This window comes from Empidonax traillii, unplaced genomic scaffold (assembly GCF_003031625.1).
Source record: "Empidonax traillii isolate 1590-97213 ecotype Southwest subspecies unplaced genomic scaffold, ASM303162v1 scaffold21:size2437335, whole genome shotgun sequence".
Lineage (NCBI taxonomy): Eukaryota > Metazoa > Chordata > Aves > Passeriformes > Tyrannidae > Empidonax > Empidonax traillii.
The window spans coordinates 1401757-1421563 of NW_020955214.1; the positions used below are offsets into that span (position 1 = coordinate 1401757).

Consider the following 19807-nt stretch of genomic DNA (forward strand, 5'->3'; position numbering starts at 1 on the left):
GCATATTTTCAAGTTATTTTTCTTGCAGTTGACACCAATTTACAAAGATCCTCCAGAAAATAATTCAGAACACAGCAGAAATCTATCTCCACAAGACTTATTTTCAAAAATGCGGTGGCAGGTGAGGGAGCAGGGCAAGTACAAGCTCTTCAGGAAAGTTGCAAAAGACCACCAAGGGACTAGAAATGAACACTTATTCATCCCTCTAACATTTAGTGATTCCTTTATAATCTGAGCAGCTCACAATCTCACAATAGTTAAGAGAGCTGCAGAGAGCAATATTTCTGCAGGAAAAGAATAGGAAGCACATTGAGACACTTGCACAATGCTTTAACCTCTCCTGTTGCCAAGGGCCTTCCATCTGCTGGTTGAAGGCTTTCCCTGTAGCACCGCAGCCTTTCGTTCACAAGTCTGCTCCCTTTCCCTTGAGCACTGGGAGGACACTTTGGCAATGTTTCTGTCCATGACCTTCTGTCCTTGCCTCCTGTTCTCCTTGTTCTCCCAACTCTGCACCTGCAAAGCCCAAGCCATGTCAGGGTTTCCACAGAAAAAGGTGGACACTGATGCAAGAATCATCCTTTTTCCCCCTCACACTTCCCTACCCCCGCTTCTAACATTTACACAAAAGAAAAAACAAAACCCAGCGAATAAAACAGTAGAGAGTGGTCCTTTAACTAGTAGACAGGCATTTCCTAGTGCCATCCATGCTTAACAATCAATTACTATGCAACTCTTGCCTCTTATCAGAGTGTGCTCCAATCAGCACTAACAGCACCACAAGCAGGAAAACCAGCAGGGAGTTCGAGCAGGTCCTGATGAAAACTATTACGGCAAAGTATTATTGCAAACCACCTGTGGCACTAGATGGGATGCCCAGGGAGAGAAGAGTTGCCTGGCAAGATCCCTGTGATGGTTTTCTTTGCTGGTCAGTGCAAAGTGTTTTCCCTTAAGATTCTTCCACCCTTTTCATTCTTTTTTTAGTTTTAATTGTTATCAAAAGTAACTGTTACCATTAAAGCTGTCATTTAGCACCAGCTGTGGACTGTCTCATCACCCTTTGTGCTTGAAGTACGAAAAATTCTTGTGCAGGGGGGCAGCAGTAGGTTTATCAATCCCATCCTTTGTGAATGTTTATGTAACTGCAATGACTTAAAGACCACAAGGACTCAGAATCAGAAAATCATTTTCTGTACAGCTTTCCTCTGCAACAATGTATTTGTTTTAATCAAAATGTTCTTAAAATGTACACCATTTTCTACAGAAGGTCACCAGGATAATTCAGCACTGGCTAAATATAATATAAAAAAATATTGGTTGTCTCAAAGATTGTAAAAACTCCAAAAGCAAAAGTTACGTTTTTAAGAACTCCAGTGGCCACATTGATTCTGTTCTTTAGTCTCAGCTGAAAAAGGAAAAACTAAATCCACTGTACACTTCTGGTTTGTCAGGCTTGCAGGTTCATGGGATCCATAGTGTCCAAACCAGAAACAGATAATCAGCAATTAAACATTATCCTATGTTTTAAAATATATTAGCAATACATAACACATTGGTGTTATTCTTAAAATACGAAGTATCCTTTAAGGTAATTTATGGCTTATATAGTCCTTGACTGCAGGGTTGTTCTCATTCTTTCTTTTTGGTAAAGTCATATGGTTTCCACCACTGTGCAAACTGCAACACCTTCTTCCTCTGTTCTTCAAAGTTCTGTCTGATTCCTTTTCTCCAAAGCCGAGGTTCCAAGTCCAGCATGCCACCAATAATTTCCTTTGCAAGTAGAAGAAAGATAGATAATAGTAAATGCAAAATTACCATATTACCTAACACTATTTTACAATAAAATAAAGAAATCTGTATTTTCAAAATTCTGAAAAATATAACAATCTAAAAAATAAGACCATTTAAAAAATAAAACTGTAGCTGGTAGATGGTTGCCTCAGCAAAATTCTTTTAAGCACAGCATATTGATGTACTGCTTAAACATCCTAAGACTGCAAGATTGCTAATGTATCAGTACATCAGAAAAAGAAAGCTGCCCACTTTGCTCTTTCTGGTGTTATGTTTCTCCCCAGTCACTCTTAGTGTTTTCGTCACACTGACTCTTTCCACATTACAGCTCTTCCTGTATAAATGGTACACTGTATACCATCTGTGAGTCTGTATGTGTATGCACCCTAATTTATAGGTGTATGCACCCTACTTTATACAAGCATGAATTCAGTGCACCTATATGTCAATACTACGGCCAAGAAAACTCTTAAGTAGATGCAAGTATTTTCCATCTGTAAGATCATATATCTACAGTGTCAAATATCAACAGTTCCTATTAATTCAAAAGAAACACAAATCTAGAATCACAATCTGAGTATCAGCTAATGAAAAAATCAACTGCTCCTTTATTCAGCAAGCCAAGTTACAACGACTCATCAAGAAAAGACAGATAATAAACTGAGATACGGTACATCAAAGTAACTGTTCAGGTAGCGTCTGTTTTAATTACTTAAATTTTCCAAAACAAAGTATAATTGGTAAATTAATCTTTTACATAACAATACCTTCCCAAAGTAATGAGGGAAACTGTGTTGATCTTCAATCACATGAGCAAATCCTCCTTGAAGGCCAAAGTCCACAGAAAAGTATGGTAATCCTTTAGGAACCTGTATGCGCAAAACCGCATTTTCAGATGTTTAACAAAGCGTTGGCATTTAGTCAACCTCCCCACAACTGCACAAATTTCAACACGGTTTTACAGTTGATATTATAACGTTTTATTTCAAACCACCTCTCAAACCAACCACATGCAGCATAAAATTGCAAGAGAGAAACAGTAAAGCAAACTTAAGAGTAAGGGGAAAGAAGAGCACACAGCAACCAGATAAAAGACACAAAAGAGATGACTACTGGGTGGCAGAAGCTCCAGAAGCCACAGTGCAGCACCAGGTAAAAGACACTAGGGACGGACCAGGCAGCAGTGGGCACACTGAGCCTTCCTGACTCCACACCTCTGAACTATGTGGGTTTAGCAGAAACTTTAAGACAAACCACTAGCAAGTTGCACTTATCAAAGGGTAAGGTGTTGAGTGGTAACAGCAAATATTTACCCAGTGAAAACAATGACACTCAGGGAGAAGGGGAAACACCTTTATGGAAAACACATTAGGAGAAACCCCCTCTAAATGACTGGAAGTTATCATTAACTTGCCAAATCAGGTAAGTTAATAATTCAGTCAGACTACAGAGAAGAAGGTGGATATCCTCCCCCAACAAAGACCTTTCAGTCTGACTGAGAGAAGTGGATCCATTTATTGCTACAGTATTGCAAGTAATTTTTGCTGTTTCATTGCAATAACTTATTTTCCACTCTTTTAATTGTCGAGGATGTTCCTGTACTGATAAGATTTACAAAGCCTCCAATTCATAAGCATTTTCTCTTCTACAATCCAAATAGCTACACAATTTTCATGAGCCATGTTCCATATATTGCTTGAAAATTGACTCTAAAAATAATTAAGATTTAATACAGAGGAGCAATGTAGCATCACAAGAAACATAAAACATTTTAAATGGACTTTAAAAAAATCATTAAATAAGGAAAAATGGGTTGGCAGGTGACACCTGTAGAAAAAGGTCAACTTTATCTTATTTGTGTCTAGCAAAGCATCGTGTCTGACTGGGATGGAGTGGATTTGCATCACAGCAGCCCATATAGTGCTGAGTTTCAGACTGGTGCCTAAACCAGTGTTGACAGCATGCCAGTGTTTTGGCTATTGCTGAACAGTGCTGATTGCTGGGTCAACTCTCCTGGCTGTGTCCCCTCCCAGGCCACTGCCCACCCCCATCACCCTTGCAGCAAGGAGCAGGAGAAGCAGAGAAAGCCTTGATGCTGTGTAAGGGCTGGATGCTCCAGCTCTACCTCTGGACACAAGTTTGGCACACAGTCCACCCATTAGGTGATGTCTCAGCCATGTCTGACCCTCCTTCCAGATACCACCCTCTCCCAATACAACTCTCCAACTTCCCAAACCTCAGCTCTGTCTCTAAAGTATACTCTCTGATCTTTCTGAATTTCTATTACTCTAAAATAATACTAAAATCACACAACTGTGTAACAATTTACACTCAGATACATTGTACTAATTTAAAGAACTGTCCTGGCTTAATCTGAAAACTGGCTTACTTTCAAATGAGTATAGAATAGTCACAAAAATGTATGGCTAGGAAGATTCTTCAAGAACCCTGATGTCCTAATGCCTTACCATGTGTCAAGAAAATGACACTTCACTTATAGGTGACAGATGTTGTTTTTTCCTGTTTTGATACAACAGTGAGCAGAAGATATCCCAAATATACTTATTTTGTCTTCTGGTTACATCCACCTTAACTTTACAGTCTTCCCTAAACCTTTGCTGCAAATTAATTGCATCCCTTACTCTTCTGCATTCCATTTCCCTTTTTGTAGTATCTGGCTTCATGTCTTATTATTAAAACTCATCTCCTCTTTCTCCTAAACTATGCTCTTTTTTTAGTGAAAAGGTGCTATATTTACTAAAAGACACTATTAAAAATTGAGTGTTATTACTACATAGTAGTAAACTACTCGTGGTAAAGTCTATATAACACACATCTTCCACTTCGGTATTAAAAGGATGGAACAATCTTTGAACCTAACAGATCCAGCATTGTTCCTTTAAGATTTGTTTATACAAAGATGTTTCAGCTCAGTATCCAGGACATGGAAAGAGCACTGTTCCCTTGTTTTAGAAAGAAAGAATCATAATGCTATTTATATTTTCACTTCACAACTTAGCAACGCAAATGGCTGTTGTAGGGCAACAAAAAAGAAATACCATAATTTCTCCAGGAAAGTAATTTGCAAATCTTTGATCTACCTTAATTCTTAATCTAGAAAATTACACTGGTACATGTCCTCAAAGTGTCAGCTTTGTTCTCAACAAATGCTTGCAGCTCAGTCCACCAATTGTTGAAAAAAATGAGAATCTTTGCCCTAATGTCAGTTAGGAGTTCAGTCAGACTGTTAATTCTCATCATACCTATGCCATCTTCCGATGCACTAATCTAATTGTGCTCCCTTTCTTCTCTCTTTGAAACAGTTAGTAATGAAAAAAAATGAGAAGAATTTGCTGAGAAATTCAGTGTTCAGTACATTTCATTACTTACAGATTTCCGAACGTCTTTTGAAGAAAGATCAATTAACTTCTTATTCATGGACCACTCTTCATCAGACTCCATTATAGCTTTCTGTAAAATCATTTTATCTAAATGTGAAAATGGTCCTACATGCAGCAAGAGAAGAACTAACTGTAGTGAAGTACATTGTACTGCAAGTAACAATTACTTCTTTAAAAGGTAACTTTATTTTTGATAACTTTTCTGATTTCCACAACTTACTTACTTTACAAAGACATCATAAATCTTCAGATTCACTCAATTCACTCCCTCTGTTTCTTTTTGTTTGAGATTTAACTTTTGCTTTACACAAACCATCTCTAACAAGTTTCAAGCACAAGGTCACATTCTCTTTTTACTTGTCCCATACAAACGCTCTTATGAATTCATTACATTTTATTAACCTGTTTGGGTTTTTTAAACACTAAGAGGAGAATCCATCTCAGAAGGCTGACTGCCCTTAAAAACCTTTCAGGCTGACTCTGTATTTTCTATAGTATGGAATTGGGAATAGTATAGTGTAGGTGTCTTCTAAATTTCATTTGCGGTGTATTTTAATGGCAGAAACTTCTGAAAGAAAAGTTTTAAGCAAACGACATTGCATTAAATCTTGTTCTTTCTCCTTGAGTATTCAGACAAAATACAAGGTTTACCAGAACCTGATGCATAGTAGTCCTATCTAACAGGTGGAAAGTTTCAGATGTGGTAAAAGTTACTGCATCGTGGTTCATCACACTGCTGCTCCACTTCATCAAAAAACACTCACATTATTTCCAGAAAGCAAAACTAGTATTTCAAAGAACAAATAAAAAAAAATTTACTTATAAAAGCTGAATCATGATCCAGTTGCTGAAAGGCCTCAATTCCAGACAAAAGTTTCAATGAACCTTTTCTTACAGGGCCAGGGGAAAGAAACCAGAAAAGCTGGTGATAGAAGTATCTATCATGCTGTCTTAACATTCATCAAAGACCCAAGATACGTGTAAAATTTGGACTTACTGAAATAAAATGGGGATGAGACAATATATACATTGGTATTTCTTAAAACAGTTGATGTCATTTTCCTATTTTATGCTTGCCAAGGCACATGCATGGTGTTTTAGGTTTACACCACAGGACTTAAGTGAGAAGTATTGCAATCCTTAAAGCAATTCAAGAGACTACAATTCTCTCATCTTCTTCCAGTATTTGTTAGTGCAGTCAGTCAGACTTCGACAAGTGCTCAGTCACATACAGGTCTTCCACTGACTACTTGAAAAACTGAATTACCTCACAGGGCTTGTTTTAAGATCAAAGAATATGATCAAAGAATGGATCAAGAAGTAGGATCAAAGAACACATCTTTTCAAAAATAGCACTGGAATATCAAAATGTTTTCCATAAATCGGTGAATTATGATACAAACATTCAAATGACTTCAGAAAAAAAACATTTTCATGTACCTTAAAGTAAATTGGAGCCATATCCCCTACTTCTTTTGGAAGAGGAATGCATTCATATACCATATGATACCGTTTCTTCATACTCATGTTTGTTTCTAGGAACACACAGTCCAAGTCTTTTGCTTCAAACATTTTCACCAATGCATTTCGGAACATCTGTTTAAAGAAAAAAAATGTGTAATTTAAATTAACTTTTCAAAGCTTTCAGACACATTATTTAACTAATGTACTATATTTGTAAAAAACCTCACAATAAAATGGAAAACTGTAACAATCATACTAGGAAAATTCTGTATTATTCAGCAATTTAATATGAACTATATTTCCTATGACACAAATATAGGCAGTCTAGAAAACTACTGTGAAATACAAAATATAATTAACACTAAAAACTTAGTTTTAATAAATATCACATATTTTTACAGCCAAAATTAAAACTACGTTAACCTTCATAACTGTAGTGCTCCATAAAACAACACAGCTTTAACAGGAGGTCCCAAGCTTGCAATTTCTAAAAAGGTGATGTCTTGGCTTGTCCTAGACTTATTTTCAAATGCACAAAAGATGTGACTTTCTGACACGGTGAATGTTTCTGCAAGTTTCTCGAGATCTTGAAAAATGCTTTTTAAACATGATGATTTTTGTATTATACATACTGCCTATACCCTTTCCACGGTGTAAGTCAAGAAACCACAGAAACTGTAAGAGCCTCATAGATCAGAGATACCATAGCTCTACAACTCACATAACTCACAGGTTGTCCTTTTTGCATTGTTTTCTTTTTCAATTAACAATGCTCAGAAATACAAACAGCACCATTAAAAGGTTAATCCCATCTAAAAGTTTAATGTTCCCTATCTTAATATAAATGGAGAGCTGATTAATCAAACTAGCATAAGCAAAAACATATATTCACCAACATCAGCAAGTACTGAAGTAAAACAGAGTGAAAACAAATCACTATCAGTTTTTCAGTGAATCAGATCTAGAAATTGAGCTCTCTTCTCCCTACCCCCTTGCCATTATGAATCAAACTAAAAGGCTAAGAAACTTGACCAAATATGTATCTTAACTAGGTATTTAAGCTCTTCAAAGCAGGTCTAGTGCCCTGAATTTTTCCTCACTAATGAGCTGCTCCATACCATAACAGAAAAACACTACCATCATTCCCCTAACACAGCTAGAAGATACTGCCCAGTGTTCCACGACTGATAGGGAAATTTACAGCACAGAGCAACAGGCTACTCTGAATTAATAGCTTGTGGCCTTCTCCTCTCAGCTCCAGCCCACAGACCTTCTGAAATACAGTGAAACAAGCAACTGTGGTGAGGTAAGGGAAACACTAAACCAAAGGCTGAGAAAGACTATCACTTACTGTTGCTACCCTGCAATATCAACTGAAATACGAATCCACCAAAAAGCCTAGAATATCAGCAGATGTTAGCTAACATTTCCCTTACTGCATTTTCTTGTTTTTAAATACATTGCACTTTTCCTCCAAATTCTGAGCAGGCCAAACCATCAAGGATAATTTGGACTGGAAAGGAGAAAACCATTCGTAAGGGCAAATAAGAAGGCTTGGCTTATGCTCGGATGCACATGCCATTAATACATGCAACAGCTCAGTCAATGCAGAACGTGTAAAGATTTATATCTTTTCATATTAAAAGTATTACATGCATATTTACTTTGGCAAGTGAGTACATCAGTCTAAACTACACAGTATGTTAAATTCAAGTGCTTGAAGGCATACAGTATAAAAGGAACCCTTTTTTTCTTTACTCCAACATATCCTAAAAAAAACTCAGTAAAAACAGTTAGCTGAAACATGTTCTCCATTCAACATTTTTTGAATATTTGATGTGTGATAATTTTTTTCCCTTCAACAGCAATATGAAATACATCTCTGGCATCAGAAAGCTTATCACTGACTGTGTGCTCATAGTTTTGCTAAAGCCTTACAGACTCCTTCTACTGAATTACATAGAAGTTGGGGAAAAAAATAATTCATCTGTGTCCATCACCTTCCAGAGTACTTTACTGCAAAGAAATGTTTAAGCTGTCTATGAATACATTCACAGGGTCAAAGGATAATGATTTAGCAACTAGTTGCCTTTACTAGCAAGTAAAAGACTAGTGTTAAATACAGGAACTGCATTTGCTTATCTTTCCTTTATCCTTTTTTCCTTCTCATACAAATTCAGAAAAATAATTATTTATAATTAATAATAATATAATAATATAAAAATATATAATTAATAATAATAATAATATATTATAATTATTATAATTATTAAGAGGTTAGGATAAAGAGAAATTCTAGGATAAACATGTTTATCACTTTCCACCATGCTCTTTTGTTCCTCCTGATCGTATTTTTTGCACTTATTTGCTTCTTATCCAACTTTTTTAGGCATTTCTGTCATACACAAGAGAACTCCTTTTCCTTGCTCTGGCTTGAAGAGGGGGTTGGAGGGGAGTATAATTTACTAGGAAACACCGTATAAAAATTACAATCAGCCACAAGAATCAATGCAGGGAGCAAATTTGGAAAGTCAGAGAATCTACCTGCCAGGCTTGAGGTAAGACCAACGTCACTTAAACTTTTCCAAACTTATGAATTATGCCAGTTTTAAATTACAGCAACTGCAACAGTGAAGCTAATCTATAGTCTGAAATAGTCTCCAATATTTCAATATAAGAGGTTGCAAATTGTTTTCCCCTTGTAATAATCCTGATGGCAGGGAGTGGAGGATTCACAATCACAGTGAATCTCTTAGGCAGAAGCTTGTTATATCCCTTCCTTGATTTTCCATCTCCAAAGCAAACAGAACTCCAAATCTTCAAAATGTCTTCATAAGACAGTTGGAAAGCACAACACATCATGCTTGGTACTTTATTCTAATAATTTCTTTCAAGGAAGGTAAAAAACTGCGTTCTAACACTGATTTTAAGAGTAAGACTGTTCTCTTTCAATCGATATCCACCCAAACCCCAGATTACCTTAAAAAACTGAGGATAAATGAACAATATATTTTCAGCTTGCATTTAATCTTAAGTTATCTGCTTGTTCTGACAGTCCTTTTCTTTTCCTTGGCACTCCCAATAAAATCATGTGAAGCCAGTTATTCCACTTTCTGTAAGGGATCAGCTGTACCTACTTTATCCCCAAGAGATGTTCCTCTAACATGGTTTCAAAGACCTCCAACAATGCACGTTTTGCAACATTCCAAGAAACTTCTTCTAGAGCTTATGAATCGTAAAGTTTCTTCAGTATTTACCCTGCCTCTCTTCTCTGTTCATATTTGACTGCTAATTTTCATCCATAATGTGAGAATGTTCTGCCCCTTAGTGGAATGAGAGAAGAGCTGCTAGACTGCAAATTATGAAAACAGGTACTTATGACAAGTATATTATTATTCAAAACAAAATTGTTCTACAGAACTGTCAGAAGACAGGAGACAGTTTCTCAGCTGACCTGGATTTCTTCCCAGATGTCTTCATCCAAAAGAGTGGCTGCAGTATGGTGCTGTAGAGGGGCTATCAGGCAGTGACCTTCAGTAAGGGACTGGTTGCTTGGTAGAGACAAGTACACCTACGAAAAGCAAACAAAAACTGCAGTGCCCATTTTTCAAGTGTTAAAAACCTTTGCTAAATTCAAACCAATAGAGGCCATTATCCACTAATTACAGCGAGGTATTAGTAATTCTAGTGCTTTGGAAAGATCCCATTGTCCACCAGTAGCTCAAATGAACTAGTATTATCTAAAGAGTAGTTCCACCAACAAGGCAGTAATATCAGCCTTATAAACCAACTGGTATCATAACTGTTATGAAATCATACTGTTTAGTACATTCCAATATTTTTTCAATAAAGGTAAGTATCACCATGTATTTTCAATAAAGTATTTAATCTACTGTAGATTAAATACTTTATTGAAAATACATACTGTGGGGCAGGGCATATATATATATATGTAAAATGCATACTCTGTGTCACGGTTTATCCTGGCAGCACCACCTAACTGTTCAGTCACTCCCTGCCCCACAGTACGACAGGGAAGAGAATCAGAAAAATTTGTGGGTTGAGATAAAGACAGTTTAAAAGGACAGAAAATTACATAATAGTAATAACAATAACAATAACTTAGAAAGCAAGTGATGCACAATGTAATTGCTCACCACCTACCAACCGATTCCCAGCCATTTTCCAAGCAGTGGCCCCTGGCCAGCTGTCCCTCTAGTTTATACACTGAATATGGTGTCATATGGTAAAGAATATTCCTTTGGTCAGTTTTGGGCACCTGTCTCCAGCTGTGTCCCCTCTCAACTTCTTGTGCCTCTCCAGCCTTCTCGATGGCAGGACAGTATGAGAAGTTGAAGAGTCCCTGACCACTACTTAACAACATCTCAAAACATTAGTTTGTTACCAACATTATAGTCACTCCAAAACATAGCGCTGTACCAGCTATTAGAAAGAAAATTAACCATCCCAGCTAAAACCAGGACACTCTGTATAGTTACCAACCTATTAGATATATAAACACATATATAAACACAGATTATATACATACATATGCACAAAGATTTGTATGAATTTATAATCTCTATTAAAGACAAAACCCACAATGTACCACAATACATATCTATGCATTTAATTTCTTGGCCTATAAAGAGTTGCTAATCAAATAAAAACATCAATAATAAATGGAAACTTTGGAGAAAAAAATTACAGAAAAGGCTATACTAAGGCATTTCAGATGTTATAAATACAAATATTTATGCAACTTTTAAAAGAACTTACAGAAACAGGAAGGTTTCCAAACCAAGCTTCTGTCTATTTCAAAGGATTTTAAGCTTAAAAATGGAATTCTGCATTTAATTTTCTTTGATAACAAGATACAATTCTTGACCAGTTCAAATTTCCTCCAGTGAAGTGTGATTTAGTCTTCCACAAATCCAACTACAGTCTAATCTCTGCACTGAGATCTTTCATTAAGGTTCCTGTCTTCCACAAGTTCTGATATCAAAGATTAGCTTCAAAATTCATGACAGATTTATATCTTTTTCTCCCTCACCCTTGACAAATTTGTGGAAGCAACTGGAAGGGCAAGGAAAATAAGATACAGAATCACAAATAATTCCATAGAAGCCATTTCATTCTTAATTTCAAGCCCTCTAAGATAATTCCTTTTTTATTTCTACATTTTGTTAGATTGCTATTTTCTTACCTTGGTGCCAATTGCAATAATAAGATGTTTAGAAAGTGCACTGCTATCAAAGCAGTATGGGCACTTTTCCATGCGTGCAGCAAGCTGCTGGTGCTCCTGTATTGCTTTTCTTCTTTGTATTTCTTCCTCTTCCCCACTACGCGCTCTTTTGGCTGCTTTGGAAACAAACATGTCATCCAGAGTGTAGTAGTCCCTGTCAGTTTTTTCCATGAGCTGAAAGGATACAAAGAAAAATTGCAAATATATATAAACAAGCAAGGAAAAATACTTAGCTCTTTGTAGCATCCTCTGCTGAGAAAAGCATAAAGTATGTAAGCAGCAGCAATTCTTCCCCTCATATGGCATCTGCAGCAGATGCAATCATCAGGTGCATCTCCTGAGAGCAGTCATACACAATCTCAGGCAGCACAGATCTTAAAATGCAGATGAGTGACAGCAATGAGAATACTATATTACTATATTCCATTTCAAGTTAAGGGCTAGGCATTTCAATATTATCTTTACATAACTTCAGCTATCTTTAAATATATGCCCAATTTTTTATATCATATATTATCATATATCTTTCCCTCTCCTTTCTGCTCCTCCTCTCCTATTACAACTACCATTAAATCATCTTTTGTGAAATAACTAGACCATGACTCTGCACCTCATATTCACATTCTGTGAAAATATGCCAACAGTTTTTCTTATCAATTGAACAGTACTAAGTCACTGTGTGAAGGAAACAGTCTCTCCCTTCAATACTAAGTTTTTCTGAGTGCACCTGTTTCTAAATATGAATAACAAACACAACTAGCACATTACCAGAAACAAGGCTGAATGATTTGCAGGTTTTGTGTTTGCTCATTCATTGCTGTATTTTAGTTAAATGTGCCACATGTCAAAGGAAACTCTGAAAATACCAAATCTGACGTGAAGACAGTCTTCAGGACGAGGAGTTATCTTACAGGATCCTAATAGCGGAAACGCACACATACTGAGTATGTCTCACCGCTCACCTAAATGATATTTGAAAGGGATGGAGTCTGTAGACATAAACTGGAGGAACTGAAGGAGATGCAAGGAGACAGAGGACATAGTAAGAAGCAACACAATGAATGAAAAGGAAATTCTGGGGATCATGGGACTCAAACCCAAATGGCAGTAGATTCACTAAGCTTCATAACTCACAAAATACTCCTACATATATATGTATAAAATTAGGTTTTATAAATATTTTGGGGGGATGACAAACAAATCCCATGACATCTTGCCTAAATCAAGACTTAGCAAGTCTTGATTGCAAAGATTACCTTTTTAAATTACTTGGAAAAGTACTTTTCAATTTTCTGCCTTGACCACTCTACATAGCTTTAAAATTATGTACCATTAATACCCTAAACACTCAAAACTTACAGCTAAAGCAAATGTAAAGAATATTCAGAAGAATTTTTTCAAGTTTTTCTCTTTAAATGAAATCCCAGTGCTGCAATACTTTTATGATACATTTGATTTTTTACCTTGGATATTTTCAGTCATCTACTTATGAAAATGACAGGGAGAAAAAAAACCACTATGCTATACAGATTTCTTGATATTGGAGGTGCTGGTTCTTCAGTCTTGGCACATTTATGTATGAGTACGTTTGCTCCAAGAATTGCTAAAGAAATGGTACAAGTGTCTCCACAACAAATTCAATGTAAGCTCCTAGTGCAGCCTGGATCCCACCCAAGGTATACATATCAGGCTAGAGCAAATCAGTGGAGAGTCTTAAAAAAATTTTGGCTTTTTCCTGGAAATAATAAGATGTGTAGAAGTGTTCTTCATAGAGCTAGAGGCCATGGGATCCAGGCAACACTGCACTTCTGGTTTAAGATGTAATATATGTTGATCAACAGAGCTAGATGAAGCACATTGGGGAAGGAAATAAAATAAACCTAAGTTTACTTTGCAGAAGTAAAACAACAAGAAAAACTAGGCAGAAATGTAGGATTTTGGGGAGAGAAGACATGGTAAAGGGATATTCAGAGAAGGAATATTCACAGATTAGGTTCAGATTACCTCTACCACAGTCTCTACCAGGAACAAAATTATTGAATATGCAATATTAATGAATAACAGAAAATAATAAGGAATGCAATGCAGTTCAAGAAACCAACACCCCAGCTTCAAAGACATTAAGTAAGTGTTTGAAGTAAGCAGGGTCTTAGAAAAAAGTTCAACCTACTTGTGCAATAAAAAAAGCCTAGTCATTAATAATTCAGGCCCAATTGGATGCTCTTAAAGCGCTATCCCCCTCCCTTGGTGAAAAAAACAAGGACAAAGTGTAAAAACAACAAGTTACTTTTTTTCCCTTTTTCATACCTTTAAAGAGATGTTTACAAGACTTTTATTCAGGTTGTAAGTCCAGCACATTAATTCACAGTGCCATTATACTGCAGTTCTGAGACAAAGAGACCAAGTTACAGATGGTCATCCTACTCCTGAATCTTCATTTCTTGATTTGTTGTATCACATGCTTTAGATTACTTTAAAAGAGTGTTAAGATATATTTTCACTCTTAACAGCAGCCATGAAAGGAATAAGAATTTTTTTGCAACTTCCCTATTACCACAGTGTCCTTCCAACACACCTCAAAACAGGAAGCACAGAAAATGAAAACCAGGCAAAAATATCATGCAGCAAGAATTCTGTTCCTCTACTGAAATAAGATATATAAGTGGGAAAATCCATTCAGAAATGTTTTCTGTCTTACAAACAAACAAGCAAATAAACACTAATGACACTTAACTCTGCAATACTGGAACAGTAGCAATGAACATGACTAACATATTCCTGGTCAGTAACAATAAAAAAAAATTAAAATTTTGAAGGCCAGAATTCCTTAAATATGATTAACCCTCAAGTCCTACAAATGCCAAATATCAGTGTCAAAAATGAAATAAAATACAATGTAGCTGCTACCATGGCAGATTACAGAGTACTCTTCAACTGCTACTTTAAATACTGGCCTTTTTAATAAAGTTATTCAGGAAGAAAATGAAAATTCTCTTTTAAAACATTTATACTCCTATTTGAACAATAAGGCACCCAGTGTGTTCTGCCAATTGCATTACTGGGCTATAACTAAATCTCTCCAAAAAAGTTAAAGGAGAATTGAAAGAACAAGAAGAAAGTGCTCTCCAAAATGCCATTAGGAAAGCAAGTAATCATTTAAAAATTGATTTCTTTTACACATATCTTCTTCGATTCAAAAGACAGAGTTAGTACACATCCAAAGAAGGAATTATGCTGATGTATTAAGAGTTGCTGGAAAGCTGCTGTCCTGCATCACAGATGCAGCACCACACCTGTAAACGTGAAAGTCAATGCATTCTGGAAGCTGGGCATTTAGTTCCCTCACTGTTCTTATATTGCTTAGAATTGTCCTTCCTGCTCAGGTGCTGTACAGAGATCAGAAAGAAGCAGGAAGTTGCTTTGATATATCAGTTTACAGTTGGGTTATCCTACAAAACATCACTGAATTGTCTAAAATTCCTAAAATAGGAAATTCAGATATCTATAAAGGCAATACACCTGAAGTCCTTCTTTCTATCAGACACCAGCCAAAGCCAAGAGCTGAGCTAAGCTGACATGCTCATAAGACAGATCACCTCTACAGTCCCCATTCTTCTTTTTCCTATTTCACTTACTTTGCTCTGGGCTTATCTGTCGTGTTCTTCCTTTGTATGTACCCTCTTTTTCCAACTTTGCCTTCTCTTTTGTCAAGCACCAATTAACACACAGGCAGCTTTGGGACTCTTAGTACCAGGCGAAATGACACTGCCTCCCTCAACTCACAGCATAATTGTGCAACTGTGTCCTTTCTACTATCTGACAGAATCACAGAATCAACTAGGTTGGAAAACACCTCTGAGATCATGGATCCAACCTATGACCGAATACCACGTTCTCAACTACACCATTACACTCAGATTGGCTGCATCCAGTCTTTTCTTAAACACCTCCAGGGACGGTGAATCCACCACCTCCTTGGGCAGCCCATTTCAATGCCAAATCATTCTTTCTGTGAAGAAGATGTCTAACATAAACCTCCCCGACGCAGCTTAAGACCGTGCCGTCTTGTCCTACTTTGCCTGGGAGAAGAGACTGGTATCCACCTGGCTACAACCTCCTTTCAGGTAGTTTTAGAGAGTGATGAGGTCTCCCCTGAGCGTCCTCTTCTCTAGGCTAAACAACCCCAGCTCCCTCAGTCGCTCTTCATAGGACCTGTGCTCCCATCCTTTCACCAGCCTCATTGCCTTTCTTTGGACACTCTCCAGCACCTCAATGTCTTTCCTAAACTGAGAGGCCCAACACTGAACACCATACTCAAGGTGCAGCCTCAGCAGTGCCAAGTACACGGGAAGGATCACTTCCCTGCTCCTGCTGGCCACACTGTTCTTGATGCAGGCCAGGATGCCATTGGCCTTCTTGGCCACCTGGGCACACTGCTGGCTCATGTTCAGCCTCCTGTCAATCAGCACCCCCAGGTCTCTTTCTGCCTGGCTGCTCTCCAGCCACTCTGTGCCCAGCCTGTAGCGCTGCAGGGGGCTGTTGTGGCCAAAGTGCAGGACCCAGCACTTGCTCTTGTTAAACATCATGCCACTGGATTCAGCCCATTTATCCAGCTTGTCCAGGTCCCTTTGCAAAGCCCTCCTATCCTCTAACAGATCGACACTCCCCTCCAACTTGGTGTCATCTGCAAATTTGCTAATGGTGGACCCAATCCCCTCATCCAGATCATCAATAAAGATGTTAAACAGGACTGGTCCCAGCACTGATCCCTGGGGAACACCACTGGTGACCAGCCGCCAGCTGGATGCAGCCCCGTTCACCAGCACTCTCTGGGCCCGGCCCTCCAGCCAGTTCTTAACCCAGCACAGAGTGCCCCTGTCAAAGCCAGCTTTTTCAGGAGTATGGTATGGGAGGTGGTGTCAAAGGTTTTGCTGAAGTCCAGGTAGACCCATCGACAGCCTTCCCCTCATCCACTAGGCAGGTCATCTGGCCATAAAAGGAGATCAGGTTGGTCAGGCAGGATCTGCCCCTCCTAAACCCGTGCTGGCTGGGTCTGATCCCCTGTTTGTCCTGTAGGTGCCACGTGATTGCACTTAGGATGATCTGCTGCATAACCTTGCTGGACACCGAGGTCAGACTGACAGGCCTGTAGTTTCCCAGATCCTCTTTCCAGCCTTTCTTATGGATGGTCATCACATTTGCCCATTTCCAGTCATCTGCGACCTTCCCAGTGAGCCAGGACTGATGATAAATGATGGAGAACGGCTTGGCAAACTTTTTCCCCAGCTCCCTCACCAGGAGGGTGGATCTCATCTAGTCCCATAGACTTGTCAGGATCCAAGTGGCTCAGCAGGTCACTGATTGCTTCCTGCTGGAATACAGGGGGGCTATTCTGCTCCCCATCTCTGTCTACCAGGAGGCCAGTTATCCTGAGGATGACCTGCCTTATTATTGAAAACTGGGGCAAAGAAGGTGTTAAGTACCTCAGCCTTTTCCTTATCTTTGGTAACTAACTATATTCCCTCTGTGTCCAATAAAGAATGGTCCATTTTCCATAACCAGGATGCACTTTTGGTTTAACAGAACAGCATCACAATTTTGCTTGCCCTGGCCAAGAAAGGCCTGTAATACACAAACATTTAAACAGCAGTCAGGGAAGGCATCCAAACTTCTCTCAGGAGCCCTCTGGGATCTCATTTGGAAAGCTCAAACACAGTGCAAATGTGGCCAAAACCCAAGAAAAGAAGAGAGATCTCTAATCATTCAGCATAGGGCTTTAGAAAGAAATCAGCATCTTACTTCATATACATGAGAATGATTTGAGAGAGGGAAAAATTACAATGTTGTATTTGCTGATTAAATCCTTTACATGATAATTACCATGAACAATATGATTATATTACATGAATAATTTCATTATATAATATTCTGTTTATAAAATAATTGATGTCCTTTTTAATTTGTTACGTTAGTGAAGCCATCAGGCACCTTGGCATGAGGCTACTTCCTAAAGCAACTCTTGCAGACCTGCACACAGTACACTGCAGGGTCAGCCTCGTTTTTTTGCCAACCTGTGTTCAGATCACTGGAACTGGATCTCACAGTTTAATTTCAAACCAATTCTACTTTTCTTATTCCACAGTAAAACCCCTGGAGTCTTATACACTGCTGGCTGCCTACACACTACATTTGAAGTGTGCTGGGCATTGTGTCTCTTATGGCTCCCTCTGCTGCTTTCACTTGCTCTTTGGGTGGCCCTTTGGAAAAAAAAAAAGGCCATAATTATGAATTTATTATCATTGTGATACTGAAAGGAAATGCTAAGAGACAGAACTCCTAATCATCAGGGATTATACCTATATAATACTTCAAGTACAATTTTTCCCCCCTCAGCAAATTTGTGGATAAAACAGGAAATTCTATTAAACACAATTAGCGTGGTAACAAAAGACACTTGCATGGTTCCAGTGTTGGCTATTTTCAGCTTTTTTTTGTACAGTTATTTTTCTGCTTATTTACTTGTTCCATTTTGTAAGCAACTATTGAACTTCTGCTTTTCCTGTCTTCTTGCTAATGCAATCATAGCTGGAGTTACTTCCATATAAGCTAATAAAAGTGCATCTGCTTGGAAAATTTGTGGGGAAAAAAAGTCTATAGATTGTATAAAATGTATCAGTTTGGGTTTAAATTGTCATGGCAACACTGACGTCTTCAACTTTAAATGACAGAGTTAATATTTGTGGAATGTTGTATCATAATATATTTTGGGAAGCTGCAATAAAGGAGAATAAACTATTATTTTAGAATACAAACCTCAGTGACATAAGAATACATCTCATCACATTTAAATTTATTCAGCATTTGGCACCTATTGTTAACAACAAAATCACCTCCGAAAAGTCTTTCTGATCTCAAATAGCATTTGCTTAAGGCATATCAAGGCAGAATATTATAATGTAAACGTTATTATAACTCTGATCTTCCTACAAGCACAGACATCTGAACTTGTAGGTTTAATTCAACATATAATAAACAGGCACCTCCAACACCTATCACCCCAGGGAAATAAACAATATTTTAAATACATAGTATCAAAAGGTTTTAACATACCAATGCACAGAGTGCTTTTCAAGGCCTGTGTCACTGACAGGAAAAGGTTATCAGTGACGCCCATGAGCAAGGTAGCTCAGGAGTACCTCTGAGCAGCGGAGGTCCAGCAATAAAGAGACAACAGAGTACTGCCCAATGGTTTGTTTTTGTTGCTTGATTTTGCTATAATTAGCTAATAGGACAGATAAAACCTTATATGCAAGTAAACGAAATGAAGTGTCAACCAAATAGAATACCTTCAGACATAAAATTCTGCTATTAGAAGCATGATTAGCATTTAACTTTACAGTTAACCCTGGCCGTAATTGTAATGCCTAGAAGAGACTGTTCTGCACAAGTCTTCATTTGCAACACATCTTGTAATTTTAATATAATTCCAGAAGAAGGCTAAATGCTTATGTACTCACTTAATATGGGCTGCATCTACATAGTTCTTACTGTTCTCAGGTTTTCTTTCCTAATCCAGCTGTGACTGCTGCTGATTTGTTTCCAAATGCAGGAACAGCTTTAACTTTGTGTCCACTTAATATTCACAGAAAACTGTTTACTGCATTGAACTGAAATGTAGCAGATCAAAGAACAAGGTGTTTGAAATTATTTTCTCTTGGGTTTTCATATTAATTTTTTTACAGCAAAGCATGAACATGATCTCTAAGTAAATGTAAAAAACAACTGAGCTCTGTTAGAGTTCTATCATGTCTATTAAATACTGTACTAGAATGGCTTAACCATGTGAAGAAAGAGGAGAAAAAGGTTTATTACATAACAGTAGTAGCAGTAAGCGTTCTGCATTTTTCAC

At 37.7% G+C, this 19807-nt stretch overlaps 1 protein-coding gene across 1 annotated transcript in view; it reads right to left on the reverse strand.

Moving 5' to 3' along the window:
* Positions 1–206: 206 nt before the first annotated feature.
* The window catches only part of CWF19L2 (CWF19 like cell cycle control factor 2), a 65082-nt gene continuing 45481 nt past the window's right edge, over positions 207–19807 (reverse strand). Inside the window, exons 13-18 of the mRNA XM_027900389.1 lie at positions 11860–12072; positions 10108–10224; positions 6630–6785; positions 5179–5259; positions 2556–2657; positions 207–1767 (exon numbers count right to left, since the gene is read on the reverse strand). Coding sequence (XP_027756190.1) covers positions 1627–1767; positions 2556–2657; positions 5179–5259; positions 6630–6785; positions 10108–10224; positions 11860–12072 — 810 coding nt within the window. The 3' untranslated portion in view covers positions 207–1626. The remainder of the gene's footprint in view (positions 1768–2555; positions 2658–5178; positions 5260–6629; positions 6786–10107; positions 10225–11859; positions 12073–19807) is intronic.